General features: G+C 47.0%; 1 protein-coding gene across 1 annotated transcript; it reads left to right on the forward strand.

Moving 5' to 3' along the window:
* The first annotated feature begins 10,566 nt into the window (after nucleotides 1-10,566).
* Nucleotides 10,567-14,353, forward strand: LOC125543652 (26S proteasome non-ATPase regulatory subunit 14 homolog). The gene is made up of 6 exons (XM_048707069.1): nucleotides 10,567-10,814; nucleotides 10,904-11,081; nucleotides 13,170-13,251; nucleotides 13,457-13,633; nucleotides 13,719-13,886; nucleotides 13,996-14,353. Exons 1-6 carry the CDS (start codon nucleotides 10,688-10,690, stop codon nucleotides 14,185-14,187), a joined length of 924 nt encoding a protein of 307 aa, XP_048563026.1. The 5' UTR covers nucleotides 10,567-10,687; the 3' UTR covers nucleotides 14,188-14,353.
* The last annotated feature ends 3,485 nt before the right edge of the window (nucleotides 14,354-17,838 follow it).

Here is a 17,838-nt window from a genome sequence, read left to right on the forward strand (position 1 = left end):
CGAAAAAATCATATTAAATTGCCATGGCATTCTGAGGACTTTTATTTTCGTGATATTTTTATATTGCACGGATAAGTCAGGAACAGACAGAAAATACTATTTTTACTTTATTTAATATAAATAACAGAAAGTATAAAGAGGGTGCAGAAGTTTGTGCTTCTAGTTTCATCCATCTCATGGTCATAAAAAAGAATCCACTAACAAGGTTGATCAGGTCTTGTTAACAAACTCATTCCGATAATCATGGAACCGGAGAAATTTCGAATAACACTAAGTTACCTCAACGGGGATATGCACATCCCCTATAATAAGTATACCATATTTCTTCTTGACAGTAGGAAGAGGGAATTCAAAACCTCCAAATATAATCGATGGAATTTTTCCAATAGAGTTGATACTATGAACTTGAGGTTGTTTCCTCGGAAAGTGTACCGTATGCTCATTACCATTAACATGAAAAGTGACATTGGCTTTGTTGCAATCAATAACAGCACCTGCAGTATTAAGAAAAGGTCTTCCAAGAATAATAGACATACTATCATCCTCGGGAATATCAAGAATAACAAAGTCCGTTAAAATAGTAACGTTTGCAACCACAACAGGCACATCCTCACAAATACCGACAGGTATAACAGTTGATTTATCAGCCATTTGCAAAGATATTTCAGTAGATGTCAACTTATTCAAGTCAAGTCTACTATATAAAGAGAGAGGCATAACACTAACACCGGCTCCAAGATCACATAAAGCAGTTTTAATATAATTTCTTTTAATGGAGCAAGGTATAGTAGGTACTCCGGGGTCTCCAAGTTTCTTTGGTATTCCACCCTTAAAAGTATAATTAGCAAGCATGGTGGAAATCTCAGCTTCCGGTATCTTTCTTTTATTAGTAATGATATCTTTCATATATTTAGCATAAGGATTTGTTTTGAGCACATCAGTTAATCTCATACGCAAAAAGATAGGCCTAATCATTTCAGCAAAGCGCTCAAAAACCTCATCATCCTTTTTCTTGGATGGTTTCGGAGGAAAAGGCATGGGTTTCTGAACCCAAGGTTCCCTTTCTTTACCATGTTTCGTAGCAACAAAGTCTCTTTTATCATAACGTTGATTCTTTGATTGTGGGTTATCAAGATCAACAACAGGTTCAATTTCTACATCATTATCATTACTAGGTTGAGCATCATCATGAGTATTAGCATTAATATTTTCATTAGATTCATGTTCATTACCAGATTGTGTTTCAGCATCAGACATAGATATATCATTTGGATTATCAGGTGGTTCAGCAATAGGTTCACTAGAAGTTTGCACAGTTCTATCATTTTTCTTTTTCTTCTTTTTAGAAGAACTAGGAACATCAATATTATTTCTTTGAGAATCTTGCTCAATTCTCTTAGGGTGGCCTTCAGGATACAAAGGTTCCTGAGTCATTCTACCAGTTCTAGTAGCCACTCTAACAGCATAATCATTTTTCTTACTATTCATTTCATTAAGCACTTCTTTTTGAGCTTTAAGTACTTGTTCTACTTGGGTGGTGACCATAGAAGCATGTTTGCTAATAAGTTTAAGTTCACCTTTAATATCAGCCATATAATCACCCAAGCGTCTAATCATATAAGCATTTTCTTTTAATTGTCTACCAAAATAAGCATTGAAGTCATCTTGCTTATACATAAAGTTATCAAACTCATCCAAGCATTGACTAGCAATTTTAGTAGGAGGGACTTCAGCTTTATCATATCTATAGAAAGAATTTACCTTTACTGCATGTGTTGGGATATCGGTCAGGAGGTTCTTCAATAAATAAATAGTTGAGATCATAGGTTTCTTCAACAGGCGATGAATTGAGACCATGTATTTCTTCAATAGGAGGTAAATTCTTAACGTCTTCATCTTTAATACCTTTTTCTTTCATAGATTTCTTTGCCTCTTGCATATCTTCAGGACTGAGAAATAAAACACCTCTCTTCTTCGGAGTTGGTTTAGGAATAGGCTCAGTAATTGGAGCAGGAGTCGGCTCAGGAGCTGGCTCAGGAGGTGCCCAATTATTTTCATTTGTCAACATATTATTCAATAGAATTTCAGCTTCATCCGGTGTTCTTTCCCTGAAAAGAGAACCAACACAACTATCCAGGTAATCTCTGGAAGCATCGGTTAGTCCGTTATAAAAGATATCAAATAGTTCAGGTTTCTTAAGAGGATGATCAGGCAAAGCATTAAGTAACTTGAGAAGCCTCCCCCAAGCTTGTGGGAGACTCTCTTCTTTAATTTGCACAAAGTTGTATATTTTCCTTAAAGTAGCTTGTTTCTTATGAGCAGGGAAATATTTAGCAGAGAAGTAATAAATCATATCCTGGGGACTACGCACACAACCAAGATCAAGAGAATTAAACCATATCTTAGCATCGCCCTTTAATGAGAACGGAAATATTTTGAGTAAATAGAGGTAACGTGATCTCTCATTATTAGTGAACAGGGCAGCTATATCATTTAATTTAGTAAGATGTGCCACAACAGTTTCAGATTCATAGCCATAGAACGGATCAGATTCAACCAAAGCAATTATATCAGGATCAACAGAGAATTCATAATCTTTATCAGGAACACATATAAGTGAAGTAGCAAAAGCAGGATCGGGTTTCATTTTATCTCTAAGTGATTCTTTTGTTCCATTTAATTAATAACCTCTTAAGCTCATATCTATCTCTGCAAGCTAAAATAGCTAAAGAAGCATCTTGATCAAATAAATAACCCTCAGGAATAACAGGCATATTTTCATCATCACTATCATCATCGTATTCAGATTCAATAATTTCTTTTTCTCTAGCCCTAGCAATTTGTTCTTCTAGAAAATCACTAAGTGGCACAGTAGTATCAGGCATAGAAGTAGTTTCATCATAAGTATCATGCATAGCAGAAGTGGCATCGTCAATAACATGCGACATATCAGAACAAATAGCAGAAGCAGATGTAGGTGTCGCAAACTTACTCATAACAGAAGGTGAATCAAGTGCAGAGCTAGAAGGCAGTTCCTTACCTCCCCTCGTAGTTGAGGGATAGATCTTGGTTTTTGGATCTCTCAAGTTCTTCATAGTGTCCAGCAGATATAAATCCCAAGTGACTCAAAGAATAGAGCTATGCTCCCCGGCAACGGCGCCAGAAATTAGTCTTGATAACCCACAAGTATAGGGGATCGCAACAGCTTTCGAGGGTAGAGTATTCAACCCAAATTTATTGATTCGACACAAGGGGAGCCAAACAATATTCTCAAGTATTAGCAGCTGAGTTGTCAATTCAACCACACCTGGAAACTTAGTATCTGCAGCAAGGTGTTTAGTAGCAAAGTAATATGATAGTTGCGGTAGAGGCAACAAAAGTAAAGACATCAAAAGTAATGTTTTTGGTATTTTGTAGTGATTGTAGCAGTAGCAGCGGGAAAGTAAATAAGCGTAAACCAGTATATGGAAAACTCGTAGGCACCGGATCGGTGATGGATAATTATGCCGGATGCGGTTCATCATGTAACAGTCATAACATAGGGTGACACAGAACTAGTTCCAGTTCGTCAATGTAATGTAGGCATGTATTCCGTATATAGTCATACGTGCTTATGGAAAAGAACTTGCATGACATCTTTTGTCCTACCCTCCCGTGGCAGCGGGGTCCTATTGGAAACTAAGGGATATTAAGGCCTCCTTTTAATAGAGAACCGGAACAAAGCATTAGCACACAGTGAATACATGAACTCCTCAAACTATGGTCATCACCGGGAGTGGTCCCGATTATTGTCACTTCGGGGTTGCCGGATCATAACACATAGTAGGTGACTATAGACTTGCAATATAGGATCTAGAACTCACATATATTCATGAAAACATAATAGGTTCAGATCTACAATCATGGCACTCGGGCCCTAGTGACAAGCATTAAGCATAGCAAAGTCATAGCAACATCAATCTCAGAACATAATGGATACTAGGGATCAAACCCTAACAAAACTAACTCGATACATGATAAATCTCATCCAACCCATCACCGTCCAGTAAGCCTACGATGCAATTACTCACGCACGACGGTGAGCATCATGAAATTGGCGATGGAGGATGGTTGATGATGACGACGGCGACGAATCCCCCTCTCCAGAGCCCCGAACGGACTCCAGATCAGCCCTCTCGAGAGGTTTTAGGGCTTGGCGGTGGCTCCGTATCGTAAAACGCGATGATTTCTTCTCTCTGATTTTTTCTCTCTGAAAGCAAATATATAGAGTTGGAGTTGGCGTCGGAGGGTCAACAGGGGGCCCACAAGGTAGGGGGCACGCCCTAGGAGGGGGGGCGCCCCCACCCTCGTGGAAAGGGTGTGGGCCCCCTGGTCTTCATATTTGGCGAGGATTTTTTATTATTTTTTCTAAGACCTCTCGTGGAGTTTCAGGTCATTCCAAGAATATTTGTTTCTGCACGTAAAACAACACCATGGTAATTCTGCTGAAAACAACGTCAGTCCGGGTTAGTTCCATTCAAATCATACAAGTTAGAGTCCAAAACAAGGGCAAAAATGTTTGGAAAAGTAGATACGACGGAGACGTATCAGACGCCCCTCCTCAGCTCTTGCACACTTGGTCGCGATGTTGAACAGCTCCAAGGTCGTGCACAGCTCCTCATGGATGGTGAGCTCCTCCTTCATCTTGACGTCGCGGACGCCGTTAGAGAACGCTGAGATGATGGCCTCGTCGGTCACCTTGGGGATCTTGATTCGCGCACTGTTGAAGCGTTGGATGTACTTCTGCAGGGTCTCTCCTGGTTGTTGCTTGATGCGGCGTAGGTCACCCACGACCGGGGGGCGGTCGCGAGTGCCCTAGAAGTTGGCGATGATGTGGTTGCGCATCTCATCCTAGGAGGAAATCGAGCCTGGAGGCAGGTTCAGGAGCCAGGAGCGGGCGCCATCCTTGAGAGCCATGGGAAACCAGTTCGCCATGACTTTCTTGTCGCCGTTGGCCGCCTCGATGCTCAGCTCGTAGAGCTGCAGGAACTTCGCGGGGTCAGGGGTGCCATCGTAGCGAGGAGGCAAATCTGGCTTGAACTTGCCCGGCCAGGCGACGCTATGCAGCTCGGGGGTGAAGGCGCGGCAGCCGGTCGTAGTCACCGGGGCCCGCCTTGGAGGTGGAACTTGGTCTTGGCGCCCGCGCGCCGCTACGGCAAGCGGCGCGGGGCCTTGCCGCAGCAAACGATCCTGGCGCGGCGTTGCGAGGAGTGGCGGAGCGTTCTCTTGCGGTCGAGTGACTTCTTGACAGCTTCTTTCTTCACGCGCGGGTGCCGGACGTGGTGGGTCGCGCCGTGGAGCCGCGCGCCTTGGCGCCAGGGCACCGTCTTGGTGCAGAGGTGGTGGAGTGCTTCGTGAGCTACGTCACCCATGGCTGGTGGGGGGCGAGGCAGAGAGTGGGACGGCGCAGGGGAGCCCCCTGCGATGCGGACAAGCTCGGCGATGCGGTCAAGCCAGTCCTCGTAGAGGTCGTCAACTGGGCGATAGCGCGGGAGCTCGTGCGCCATGAGGAGCACGGCTCGTGCGTCCGTGTGAACACGACAAGCGTGAGACGACGAACCAGCGGGAGTCAATGATGGAGTGGCGATGCGGCCATCCTGTCGCACCGGGGGGTGCAGCGAGGATGCTTGCTGCTCGTTCCCCGCCGGGCCGGTGGCGGCGTTGGCGGCAGGCGACGGAGAGCGACGGGGTGGCCTGCCGACAGGGGCCGTCTGAGCAACGCGGGTGGCGAGGGCAGCTCGGCGCGGGCGCAACGTGCGTCCGCCATGGAGACGACGAAGCGACGTGACGCAGAGCGGCGGGAGGGAAGCTTCGGCACACCCCTACCTGGCGTGCCAAATGTTGGATCACGGGTTCCGGCAAAACCCTTAAGGTTCGAACTCTGGGGTGCACACGAAGATCTCCCCCCTACCGATCCACGTCCTAGCTCGGCTAAGATCTTACGGATTAACTCGACGAACTCGCAACACAAAAGACACAAGATTTATACTGGTTCGGGCCACCATTGTGGTGTAATACCCTACTCCAGTGTGGTGGTGGTGGATTGCCTCTTGGGCTGAGGATGAACAGTACAAAGGGAAGAACAGCCTCCTGAGGAGAGGTGTTCTTGTGCTTGGCGAACTTGTGTGTGTTCTGGTCTCTCTTTTTCTGACCCCCTAGCTATGGTGGTGGCTAGTCCTATTCATAGAGGCCCTGGTCCTCTCCCCAAATATTGAGCGGGAAGGGAGCCAACAACGACCAATTTGAAAGGGGACAACTAGTACAACTTATCCTGACAAAAGTGGTCTTCGCCTGCAAAAGGCTCTGGTTATGACGCCGCCTTGGGCTCCATGGTGACCTCCGTCTTGCCGTCCTGCTGGTCTTGATCTCGTTGCACTGATATGGAAACCTTTTCTTAATGCCTCGGTACTCCGCGCCCCCGCTTGCTTCCTTAGCACCGAAGAGGAAACAAGGACACTACACGCGCTGGCGCCCGCCTGGCCTTGGTCGTCATGGCTCACGTCACTAGAACCACACGAGGTTTGCCTGGCCTTGAACTCTCCGCCTCTCGCGAGCCAGCCTAGTGAGGCCGCTCCTAAGGAGGTCTTGTGTCGTCGGCCTCGCGAGGCTTGGCCCCTCGCGAAGGTCTTGAGTGCCTTGTTGATGAAGATGGGCCGTACGGGCCTGCTAGCGAAGCCACGCCATGGGCCGTAGGCAGGAAGATCTGGGGACCCCCGTTCCCAGAACGCCAACATATACTATGATGAACATCATCGGCGTAGAGTGAAGCTCGAATGCTCTTCAAGCTCGACATCAAGAAGGCGTTTGATTCTGTTAGGTGGGATTATTTGATGGACATGCTCAATCATCATGGCTTCCCTGCCCGCTTCCGAGGACGGATCTCGGCCTTCCTCTCCTCGGCATCTTCTCGGGTCTTGCTTAACGGGATTGCCGGAGACCCGATAAAGCATGGTTGTGGCCTCCGTCTGGGTGACCCGCTATCCCCTTTGCTTTTCGTGCTCGCCATCATCCCGCTGCACCATATTCTAAGCAAGGCCGCTGATCAAGGGAAGCTTCACCCTCTTGGTGGTCGACACACGGGCATTCGAGCTTCACTCTACGCCGATGATGCGGCGGTTTTCTGTGCCCCTATAAAGGAGGATGTTCAATTCCTCACCACTACACTTGCCTGCTTCGGTGAGTCTACCGGCTTGGTCAAAAACTACGCTAAGAGCCTTGTTGCGCCTATCCGATGTGAGAGCATTGACCTCCATGACATCCTGCAGTCCTTCCCAGCTTGTCGTTCATCCTTCCCCATCCGATACCTAGGCCTGCCGCTCGCGATCAAAAGGTTAAGGAGGGTTCACATGCAACATTTAGAAGATAAAGCCGCCGGGAAGCTTGCACCATGGAGAGGGAGACATGTGGCTATTGCGGGCCGCATGACCCTAGTCAAGGCGGTCCTCTCGGCGGTGGCAATTTATCACCTTACACCGCTTGACCTCCCGGTGGAGGTGCTTATGAAGATTGATCGCTTGAGGCGAGCCTATCTTTGGGCTGGCTCTGACAAGGTGTCCGGTGGTAAATGCAAAATCAATTGGGAGCAAGTGTGCAAACCCAAGGAGTTTGGAGGACTAGGAATTCTTAACCTTGCCAAGTTTGCTACTGTGCTCCGTTTGCGATGGCTTTGGCTTGAATGGGATGCCACTCCAAGAGCTTGGTGCGGCATGGAGACGCCGTGCAACAAGGACGACATGGACCTCTTCGCGGCAGCTACTAAGGTTACTATTGGTGATGGGACAATTGCAAAATTCTAGGAGTCATCTTGGCTAGAGGGGTTGAGGCCCAAAGATATTGCACCATAAATCTTTGAGATTTCAAGGAAAAAAGGGGCCACATTGAGCAAGGCGATTGGGGATAATGCTTGGGTCACTCACATTGACACCCAACAGGGGATGATGCTTGAACACATTCAACAATTCACCACGCTGTGGGGGATGATAGCCAATGTCACCATCCAACCGGGGGTCAATGATTCTATTATGTGGAAGCTCACTAATGGAGGGACCTATACTACATCTTCGGCTTACAAAGCCCAGTTCGCTGGTCTTGTTCGCTCCAATATGCAGGCCATGGTCTGGAAGGTGTGGGCGCCCCCAAAATGTAAATTCTTTGCTTGGCTGGTCATTCAAAACAGAATTTGGACGGCAGATAGGCTTCAACATAGGGGATAGCCAAATCGCGACCGGTGCCCTCTCTGCAACCAAGCGCGGGAAATGACGGCTCACCTCCTCTTCAAGTGTCGGTTCTCTATGCGAGTCTGGAACGATATTTCACTTGGCTAGATCTCCATGTCAACACGGCGCCCCTGGCATAGCTTCCACACGGTCAAGGCATGGTGGGAAGGGGTCATCGGCCATGCGCATCAAAAGAAGGCTTTGTCCTCCCTGCTGCATCTTGTTGGATGAGAGCTATGGAAAGAAAGAAATGCGCGTGTCTTTAGGAATAAAGTGGCGCCAGTGGCGGTGGTAGTTCGTGCTATAAAGGAAGAAGCGTCACTTTGGGCTATTGCGGGTGCCAAGCATTTGGGTAATGTAATGCCGCAAGAGTAATTCGTTTGTGTTGTGCCGGTGTGGCGGTGTATGTCTTACAAACTCTTCTTCTTAATCAATGAAATGGCAAATCTGTTGCCTTGTTTCAAAAAAAATATACTATGATGAACTATGTATGCTATGTTGAACTATCTATGTATCATTTTTTTATCTATTAATCTATGCCTATGTTTTATATTTGTTTGGAGTGTATATGTAGTTTGTGCGAGAGCGCCCGCTGTCTAAGTTTGCAGCGCCTGCTGGAGCGGCTCGCGCGAGCTAAATTTTTGAGCAGCCGCTGGAGCAAGCGCTGCTCACCGGGCAAAAACAGAACGATCTACGCGTTGTAAAAGGTATTTAGCGTACCACGCGTAGTGCGACTGTTAAAGATGCTTTTACTTTCAACAAAAAGAATGCAAGTTTTCTTTCTCCTCAACCTCAACAGTCGGAGGCAAGATAGAAACTAATTTCCGAGAAAGATATGCTTGAAGTGCACAACACCATACCCTTCCAGACACGTCCAGTCACCGTCGCTATCGCGGCGGCGTCGTGCCGCGGCGTCCCAGCACTCCAAACACCAACTGTCAGGCTCAGATCGAGCTACTCTATCTTCTAGCTAGGTTGAGAAGCAGCGATCGCCGCGGACGACGACGACGTCGTCAGTACAGTGGGCAAGCTTTGTTCGCACGCTGGAAGAAGGAACGATCACTGTTACGTGTCAGCTCTTTGCCGTCCGCCGCCGGGTTGCGCTAGCCTAATTCGTTTTGATCTTCATTGCAGGCTCATGTCATCGTCATGGTCTGGCGCGAGAACGACAATTCGGCAAGGAGAGCTGAGCGGAGCAGATTTTTCATGTGCTCTGCCGGCGCCCCCAAAAGCGGCCAAAAACCCCACCCGCGATCTCGTCGCTAGCGGAGAAGGCTTTGCCTTCGAGTCGAGGCCCTGTGATTTGACGGGCAACGAGCTTTTGGCGAGGGCAAATAATAATGAGGAGAAACCAGAAAGGGCGGGGAAAGGGCGGGGAAGGCCGGATGGATGAATCATTCGGAGCATATCCACTCGCGTCGACAACGGTGCCAATGCAAGTTCAGTGGCCCGAGTGCTGCACACCTTTTGCTTGCGAGAGGGGATGGATAACATAAAGAAGCGCGGCTGCCGTGGTGTAAAGGGGAAAACACACCATCGTGGAATGGTTGCGATTTTGGTGGGAATTAACGTGGCCTTTCCCGGCAATAATGCCATGCCGATTGCGAAAACAAAATTATCTTAAAGCGAAAACAAATTATGTACATGCTTTAATTATGTCATGCCATTTCTGCGAGCTGGTTTTATTGCTTTGCATACAGAAAGTTGATTTCCAGCATTAAGATTGCAAGGTTCATGGTTGAGAAAGTTCTTTACAATTACCTGCATATTTTATCAGTACTTTCTCCATTAATAAGAAATTCTATATAACACAACAATAATTTGGGGATGGAGGTAATACTATATAACACAACAATAAAAGTCTGGGAGTGTAAGCTTTTTTCAAGATGGAGGATTTCCAAAGCTTGACAAAGGTTCATTCGCAACAGGAGATATTTCTTTAGAACGGAAAATTATTTTTCTTTAGCGAAAGCCTGAGATATTAAGAGACCTGACGAAATCTGAAAGACTTCAAGCCCAGCTTGGTCGGCACTACGGCCCATGTAACGGACAGAGTTCGCCACGGCAGCCCACTTCAAACCAGCCGTCCCATGCAACGGACAAAGTTCGCCACGGTAGCCCACTTTAAACCAGCCGGCCCATGCAACGGACAGGGTTCGTCGCGGCAGCCCACTTCAAACCAGCCGGCCCATGCAGCAGACAGAGTTCGCCACGGGAGCCCACTTCAAACCAGCCAGCCCATGCAACAGACAGAGTTCGCCACGCCAGCCCACTTCAAGCCCAGCTCGGGTGTTAGCTTCGTGTGCTCGAAGAAAGAAATCCAGGGGTCGCAGTAGAAGACGGAAGCAGCAGACAAAGCCGAGAAAAAAAAACGCCGTCCTCCCCAAGCGCCCCCCTCACTCAGGAACCAAATCGAACAACCCAGAGAAGCCATGGAGCGGCTGCAGCGGATCTTCGGCGCCGGCGGGATGGGCCAGCCGCCGTCGGACTCGCCGCTGCTCGACTCCTCCGAGCAGGTCTACATCTCCTCCCTCGCCCTCCTCAAGATGCTCAAGCACGGTTAGTCCCTCAAGCTAGCTCCCTTTTGGTTCCGATCTACGCCCTTCTCCCTCTCCACGAAGCTAGGGTTAACCGGTCGGAAATTACAGGGAGGGCCGGCGTGCCGATGGAGGTCATGGGCCTCATGCTCGGCGAGTTCGTCGACGACTACACGGTCCGGGTGGTCGACGTCTTCGCCATGCCGCAGAGCGGGACGGGGGTCAGCGTCGAGGCCGTCGACCACGTCTTCCAGACCAACATGCTCGACATGCTCAAGCAGACCGGCAGGTATGGGCGCCGATCCGGATCGTAGATCTGTTGGCCCTGTCGTTTTCCCCTCTCCCGCGCCAGATTTGATGCCCTTAATTTGTCCATACTCGTTGATAAGCTGAAAAGGATCGACCTCATCAACTTATTATGCCAATTGATTTACGCACCTGAGCCGATACTTTTTGTTCAGGCTTGTGTGGTTGATTTGTTATTAGTTCCAGATGTTAATTTGTGGAAGATAGGCCATATGGAGTAATCCCTCCGTTCATTTTTGTAAGGTGTTTTAGACATTTAAGACAACACCCATAACAGTTCAATTTCAGCTGTCTAAAATGTCTTACAAAAGTGAACAGAGGGAGTACTATATACGACGATTTTGGATCATTGTTTGATGTATATTGTTGCTATATCTTTCTTAATTACATCTTAGTTGCTATAGTTCCCTTAGGCACATGTCAGTGACTAAAGTCAGCCCTGATGCACGTCATGGTATCCTAGTCCGTTCCCATAAGCTTCTTGTATCTGTTGGTACTTTATTTGCTTACCCCTTGCTTGATTTCACACTTCCATTTGTTCAATGCTTTCACTATAGCATTTAGAAAGATATGTAGTTACTTGGAGCACAGTTCATTATCATCGTCTAGTTGAAAATTTCAAGGTTTCATCATTAGTGATCCAGTGGAGGATCCGCCATTGGACTATACTCCTCACAGCCCTTTCATAGCTACCACTTTACCAGCTCTAGGGATATATTGTATACATAGTGTAACATAATACACAGAAGAAGCGAATATCGAGTGAACCAATCTGATAAGATATGCTTGAATCACTTTTGGAGAAAGACATGTTTGTACTGGCTTAGCATCTAACTGTAAATTAAGAATTTTCCTGGAGTTGGCGGGCTTCTAACAGGCTCTGCCCCTAGAGAAGCTCCACCCTTGGTTATGTATCATCCATCGTTGATGATGATCTCCATAGACGATATGATGGGCATGATGATGAGCCTAGTGAATGGATAAGTCAGGGGTATTACATAACTCAGATAGTACTTTATTTAGATTAGATGGCTTAACTCGTGTGGTAGTTTTGAATTATGCTTCTGTTCTTTCTCAATTGAGCTTGTGTTCAGTTGAATGTGTTAGGATAATACGTCTTCATGTGTTTTATCATAGAAATATTGGTGGCCCTACAGCTGACTTGTGAAACTTAATATTTCTTCGTACATGCGAATTCATTTTGTTTACAGTTCAGATAAGTGTACCTTAGGTCTATGAGTTTGACATGTAATCTTCTCTAAAACCAGTTATGGTTTGCCTTTTCGACTAATTCAGCTATGTTTCATTATAGAACCAAAGCTGTGCCAGCAAGTTGGAACTATTGTTTACATCATATTGTTAAAGACGTCGGTAATAGATTCTGAGCAACATAGCTTCAAGCAGAATCTCGAATTGTGTCATTGCCAACAGAATAATTTCATATCCTTTTTAGCAATATCAATTGTCAAATTGATTGAGAACCACCTTTTGGTGTGGTGGAGGAGTTGTGGGGGCACGACTTCACAACTCCACCCATCAGGGTTCAAATCCTGCCGCTCACATTTATACAGTATGGGTCTCCCGTACAGTCTTTCTATTAGAAATAAATGTTGAATTGGTTCCAAAAATGATTTTGCAACCCGTTCTAGGAATGCAACGCTTAATCATCAATTTATTGTGTTATAGTTAAGCACATATACGCTGTCCATGGTTCACCGTCCATGGTTCTGTTACCTTTCTAGTAAGTAGCTCTGATGCTAGCTCTTAATGTGGTCTTTGCCGGAGCCTGGACTTTAAAGATGGTTGTTCAACTATTTGTAGTTACGGTTCTCTTACAAGCTATTTGATGGTTCCGATAAGAAATTACTACATATTATCCTTTAAAAAACTACCGTGTATGGAGTACTACGGATGTATGCTCAGCTGTGCAGTGAACATCATGTGCACCCTTTGTTTCCCAATTTTCCCAATTATTTTTTGAAGAAATTGTTGGCAATAGCTATATCATTGCCACCTTGGATGTTCTTTTTTTGACAAACTTGTCAGTTAATACTTGGAATTACTTTGACAGGCCAGAAATGGTGGTAGGGTGGTATCACTCTCATCCTGGTTTTGGTTGCTGGCTATCGGGTGTTGACATCAATACTCAACAGGTGCACACATACACATACTTCGCCTATCTTGTACTCCCTCCGTTCCAAATTACTTGTCGTGGTTTTAGTTCAATTTGAACTAAAACCACGACAAGTAATTTGGAACGGAGGGAGTATAAGTTTGTGAAAAGAGTTTGTTGCCTTGAGGCAAACAGACATGTAATAAAGCTTATATGTGTTATAATGTTGAATACTGAACCTGCAGAGTTTCGAAGCTTTGAACCCCAGGGCAGTTGCCGTCGTGATCGACCCCATCCAGAGTGTCAAGGGGAAGGTGGTCATCGATGCATTTCGTCTCATTAACCCTCAGACCATGATGCTTGGGCAGGAGCCACGTCAGACAACATCCAATGTTGGGCACCTGAATAAGCCATCTATTCAGGTAAAATGCTGATTCTATTAGATGATAGCTTAGACATTTCTGTATTGTTCATTCATAAATGCTTATACTGTCTGTTTACTCCCAGGCTCTTATTCATGGGCTCAATAGACACTACTACTCTATTGCAATAAATTACCGCAAAAATGAGCTCGAGGAGAAGATGCTGCTTAACCTTCACAAAAAGAAATGGACTGATGGATTAATTCTGAAGAAATTTGACGCACATTCAGAAACCAATGAGCAGACTGTTCAGGTGTGTAGCATTCAACTTTCTACTTCCACTGGACGATCCTTTTTGTTAATATAATGCAGGGTGAAAGTCGATGCTGTTTCTTAGATTCTGGCCGTGTTTTTACGTGCAGGAAATGCTGAGCCTAGCCATCAAGTACAACAAGGCAGTGCAAGAGGAGGATGAGTTGTCCCCTGAGAAATTAGCGATAGCTAATGTGGGACGGCAAGATGCGAAGAAGCATCTAGAAGAGCATGTCTCAAATCTGATGTCGTCGAACATAGTTCAGACCCTAGGTACCATGCTTGACACGGTTGTCTTTTAGTCTACCACTACTGTTGTTCCAAATCATTCATGTTATGTATCCAAAGCCTGCCACAACGCAGCAAGGCAATTCGTGTTCTAACAGTTTGCTCGACAGACTCAATTTTCTGTAGTACTATCTTCTGTATGTTTAATTTCGCAGCAATTTTCATGGGTGTACTTTAAAATTGCAAGTTCTGGTTCTGCCGAAGTGATCATGATTGCTGAAGTCAGCTCAATCTTATGCTGACGTGTGGCTGCCCATGTGTTAATATGACTTGTGGTGGAGTAACACGGTGAGATGGCAGCTGCTTCTCTCGTGTTCCGGGTAATATAATGTGCCGCTCTAACCCAATTGCACTGGAGCTCATAGGTGCTCCACCCACTCACATCTTTACCCTCTATTGTATGTTTAGTATAGGTTCATGTACTCCCTTAAATTCATATTACTAACAGCTGCTTTAACATGATTTCATGTGCATCTATGTGAAAATTAGTAAATTTTAAAAAATACTAGGAAAATTTTAAAAATTCTAAAATTTTGGTGTATCAAACTTGGTCGACAATTCTACTCATGTGAAGTCTGAAGTATAGACATCTGTGGTATTTTTAATGAAGAAAATATAATTGGGATCTTACTATTGTGAATCAGTGTATTTTTAATGTAGCTTTCATTTTGTCTTTTTTACCCTAGGCGGATGAATATTCAAAACAAATAGTAAACAAATTTTAACAAAATAGCAGTGCTTTGTCGGTGAAAAATAAAATAAAATAAAGTGTAAACATTCAGAACTTTTAAAAATTTATTTACTATTTATTTAAAATTTACTGGTCATCCAGAAACATATGCTTCTCTGAGCCAAAACAGCGATCCCGTTCTTGTACCACTATTGTACACCAGGTATGCCTCTCGTTTGCGTTCCAGGGAGTATTCCACACGAGGTGCGCATCTCGTGGCGAAAGGTCGACCGAACCATGGACTCGAGATATCTTCCTTCTTGAAGCCGGCATGCCCACGGCGACACGTCCAGGCGCGCTAGCTTCGCCACCGACCGCGCGCGTGTACTCACGTAGCCATCCGCGAACCACAGCAATAGCACTACCAGCGGGCCGTCCGTCCGTCGATCGAGCTCGATGCCGTACACATTTTACATTTGCTGAACGACTGCCGCCACTCGTTAGCTGGCCACGTCTGGCCACCTCCGGTGTTGGGCGCGACCTGGGACAGGCCGCATCCGGACGGGCGATAGGCCTGGACTTGTCGTGACCGGTCGACGGGTCGAATGATTGCTCGCCCCCCTGCGCCGACCGAGACGCGCCTTTTTCATTTCTGTTCTTTGGACAGTCCTATAAATGTGATGTCAGACTTTTAAACATGATAAATCAAACGTTTTTTATACTAGCAAATTACGGGTCGCGAGCCTCACAATTCCCTTTAACAATCATGACAAATCTTGACATGTTTAATTATTGTGCTCAAATTTGTTATGCTTCCTAAGAAGAATTGCCATGTTCGCAACACGTAATTTGCCTAAAAAAACATTGAATTAGTTATGCTTAGGGCTTCTCCAACGTCGACCCGCAAACCTCCCGCATGCATTCGGGCCACGCTGTCCAGACAACGAAGCCATCAAACGTGGGCATGTATCGGTCCGCAGCACGGTCTGGATGTGATTTCTCCTGCAAATTGGAGACAAACGTGAGGCTTTCCGGGAATCCGGACCGATCCCACACCCTCTTCTGACCACTCTGGCACACCAAAAACGCCTCTCCTCTCCCGCGTGTTTTCGGTCAGCGCTCGCATTCATGCCCGGCCAAAGCGGACGCGACCGTTCACTCGCGTCAGCACTGAAATGGCGCGCCGACGGAGAAAGCGTCGCCCGCGCCGCTCTGTCGCCCACCATTGCTATAAAAACCGGTTCCCCGGCCATAGTCGCAGTCATTGTAACATCCCCAGTATCACACCACAGTAATCCCTTATGATCATGCAAAGTTATCATCATTTGCATTGATTAATCACAGTGGTTAAATATCTCATTTCACAATCCTTCTGTGAACTCAATTCAAATTCAAAGTGAAATTTGAAGTTGCACAAAAGATGCTGGAAAAATGTTCGCCATCTAGAAAATATTCCAAAACAACTTGTTGTTAAGGAAAACAACATCACCATCAAGTCAAAGTGGGACAAAGCATTTAAATCAGTGCCAAAACAACACTATAAATGCCCAAATTCATTTATGAAAAATGCCAAAGGATTCCAAAATTTCCTTAACTTTCTGTGGCAATGTGGAATATACCATAGTATTTATGTGACCAAGTTTTACATTTTTACGAAGTCGTTTGATGGCTCAAATTATTGCAAAACTATCTCTGGAAATAAAACAGAGATAAAATAGAAAAAAGGCCTAGACTACTGTTGGGGATTGGGCCTAAGTGCACAGTGCACTTGGCCCAACCCAACCTGGGCTTCTCCCACCTCGCTACAGGAGGCAGGGGCTCGTGGGAGGCATCTGGCTGCCATGGCCATTCCCTGGCCGCGTGCCGACCATCTGCCGGCTCCTCTGGAGCATAAAGGCCGACCCCGCGACCACCCAGGCGAACCCTAGCCCCCACTTGCCCTCCCCTCCCCTCGCGCCGCTTCGCCCTCTCCCTCTCTGTCTTCGCCCGAGCGCGGTCGCCGACGTGCCGTCGTCGATCCCGCGGCCACCGACCACCGTTCGCCGCTCCGACAAGTCCGGGAGCTCCGTCATGGTCCGCCTCTTCTTCCTCGACACTGGATCGGGACCAGGAGCGCCACCGCTGTTGCATTCTTCCTCTTCCTCATCTACGACCACCGCGCGACCTCGCCGTCGACCTGCTCCACCGGTTCTCCCCGCGCCAGCTGCCCAGACCCTACGCTCTCACAGTGAGCTCCGCCTTCCTCCCACCCTTTTCATCGCCGTCGCTTTCGACCGCTAGTGCCCGATCTCGACTCGCCCGAGCTCGCCACCGCGCAACCTCATCGCCGGCAGCCGTCCGGCGACCAAATGGTCATGCGCAGCTGCTCATCGTGCTCGACCGCGCGTGCAAATGCCGTCTGGCCTAGCCGTTTAGTTTGAACGCGCCCGCTTCGCCGTTTTCCTCTCGCGACCGATTTCGGCCGTGCGCCGTTGTGCTTGCCGCTGTAGCTACGCGGCGTCCCCAGCCTCGCTACTGCCGCCATCCGATGCGGCCCACCGCCAGCTTTCCAATGCACCCGAAAACGCGGCAGATGGCCACCCGTACGCGAGATCCGGGCTCGCCGGAGTTTTCGCCGCCGTTCGGCCTCGCCGGCGCACTCCGGTGGCCGAACTGCCTCGACGCCGACGTGGCGCCGCGGGCCCCATGGCTCAGCCACTGACCCTGGGTCCCACCTGGCCCAGTTGACCCAGTCAACGCTGGCTTGGCTGGCCCTGTTTCCATGACATGTGGGCCCCGCCTGTTAAAATGATTCTTATAAATAACTAAATCTGTAAATTAATTAATTAGCTACTTAAATCTCTAATCACTCACTGACCAGTAGGACCCACCCTTAATTAATCCTAAATAGTTTAATTAAAACCTAATTAAACTACTGTGAGGCTGGCATGTGGGTCCCACTGGACCCACAGGTCAGGTTTGACCCCAGTCAACCGTCCTGTTGACTGCTGACATC

This window comes from Triticum urartu, chromosome 3, assembly GCF_003073215.2.
Source record: "Triticum urartu cultivar G1812 chromosome 3, Tu2.1, whole genome shotgun sequence".
In the NCBI taxonomy this organism is placed as follows: Eukaryota; Viridiplantae; Streptophyta; class Magnoliopsida; order Poales; family Poaceae; genus Triticum; species Triticum urartu.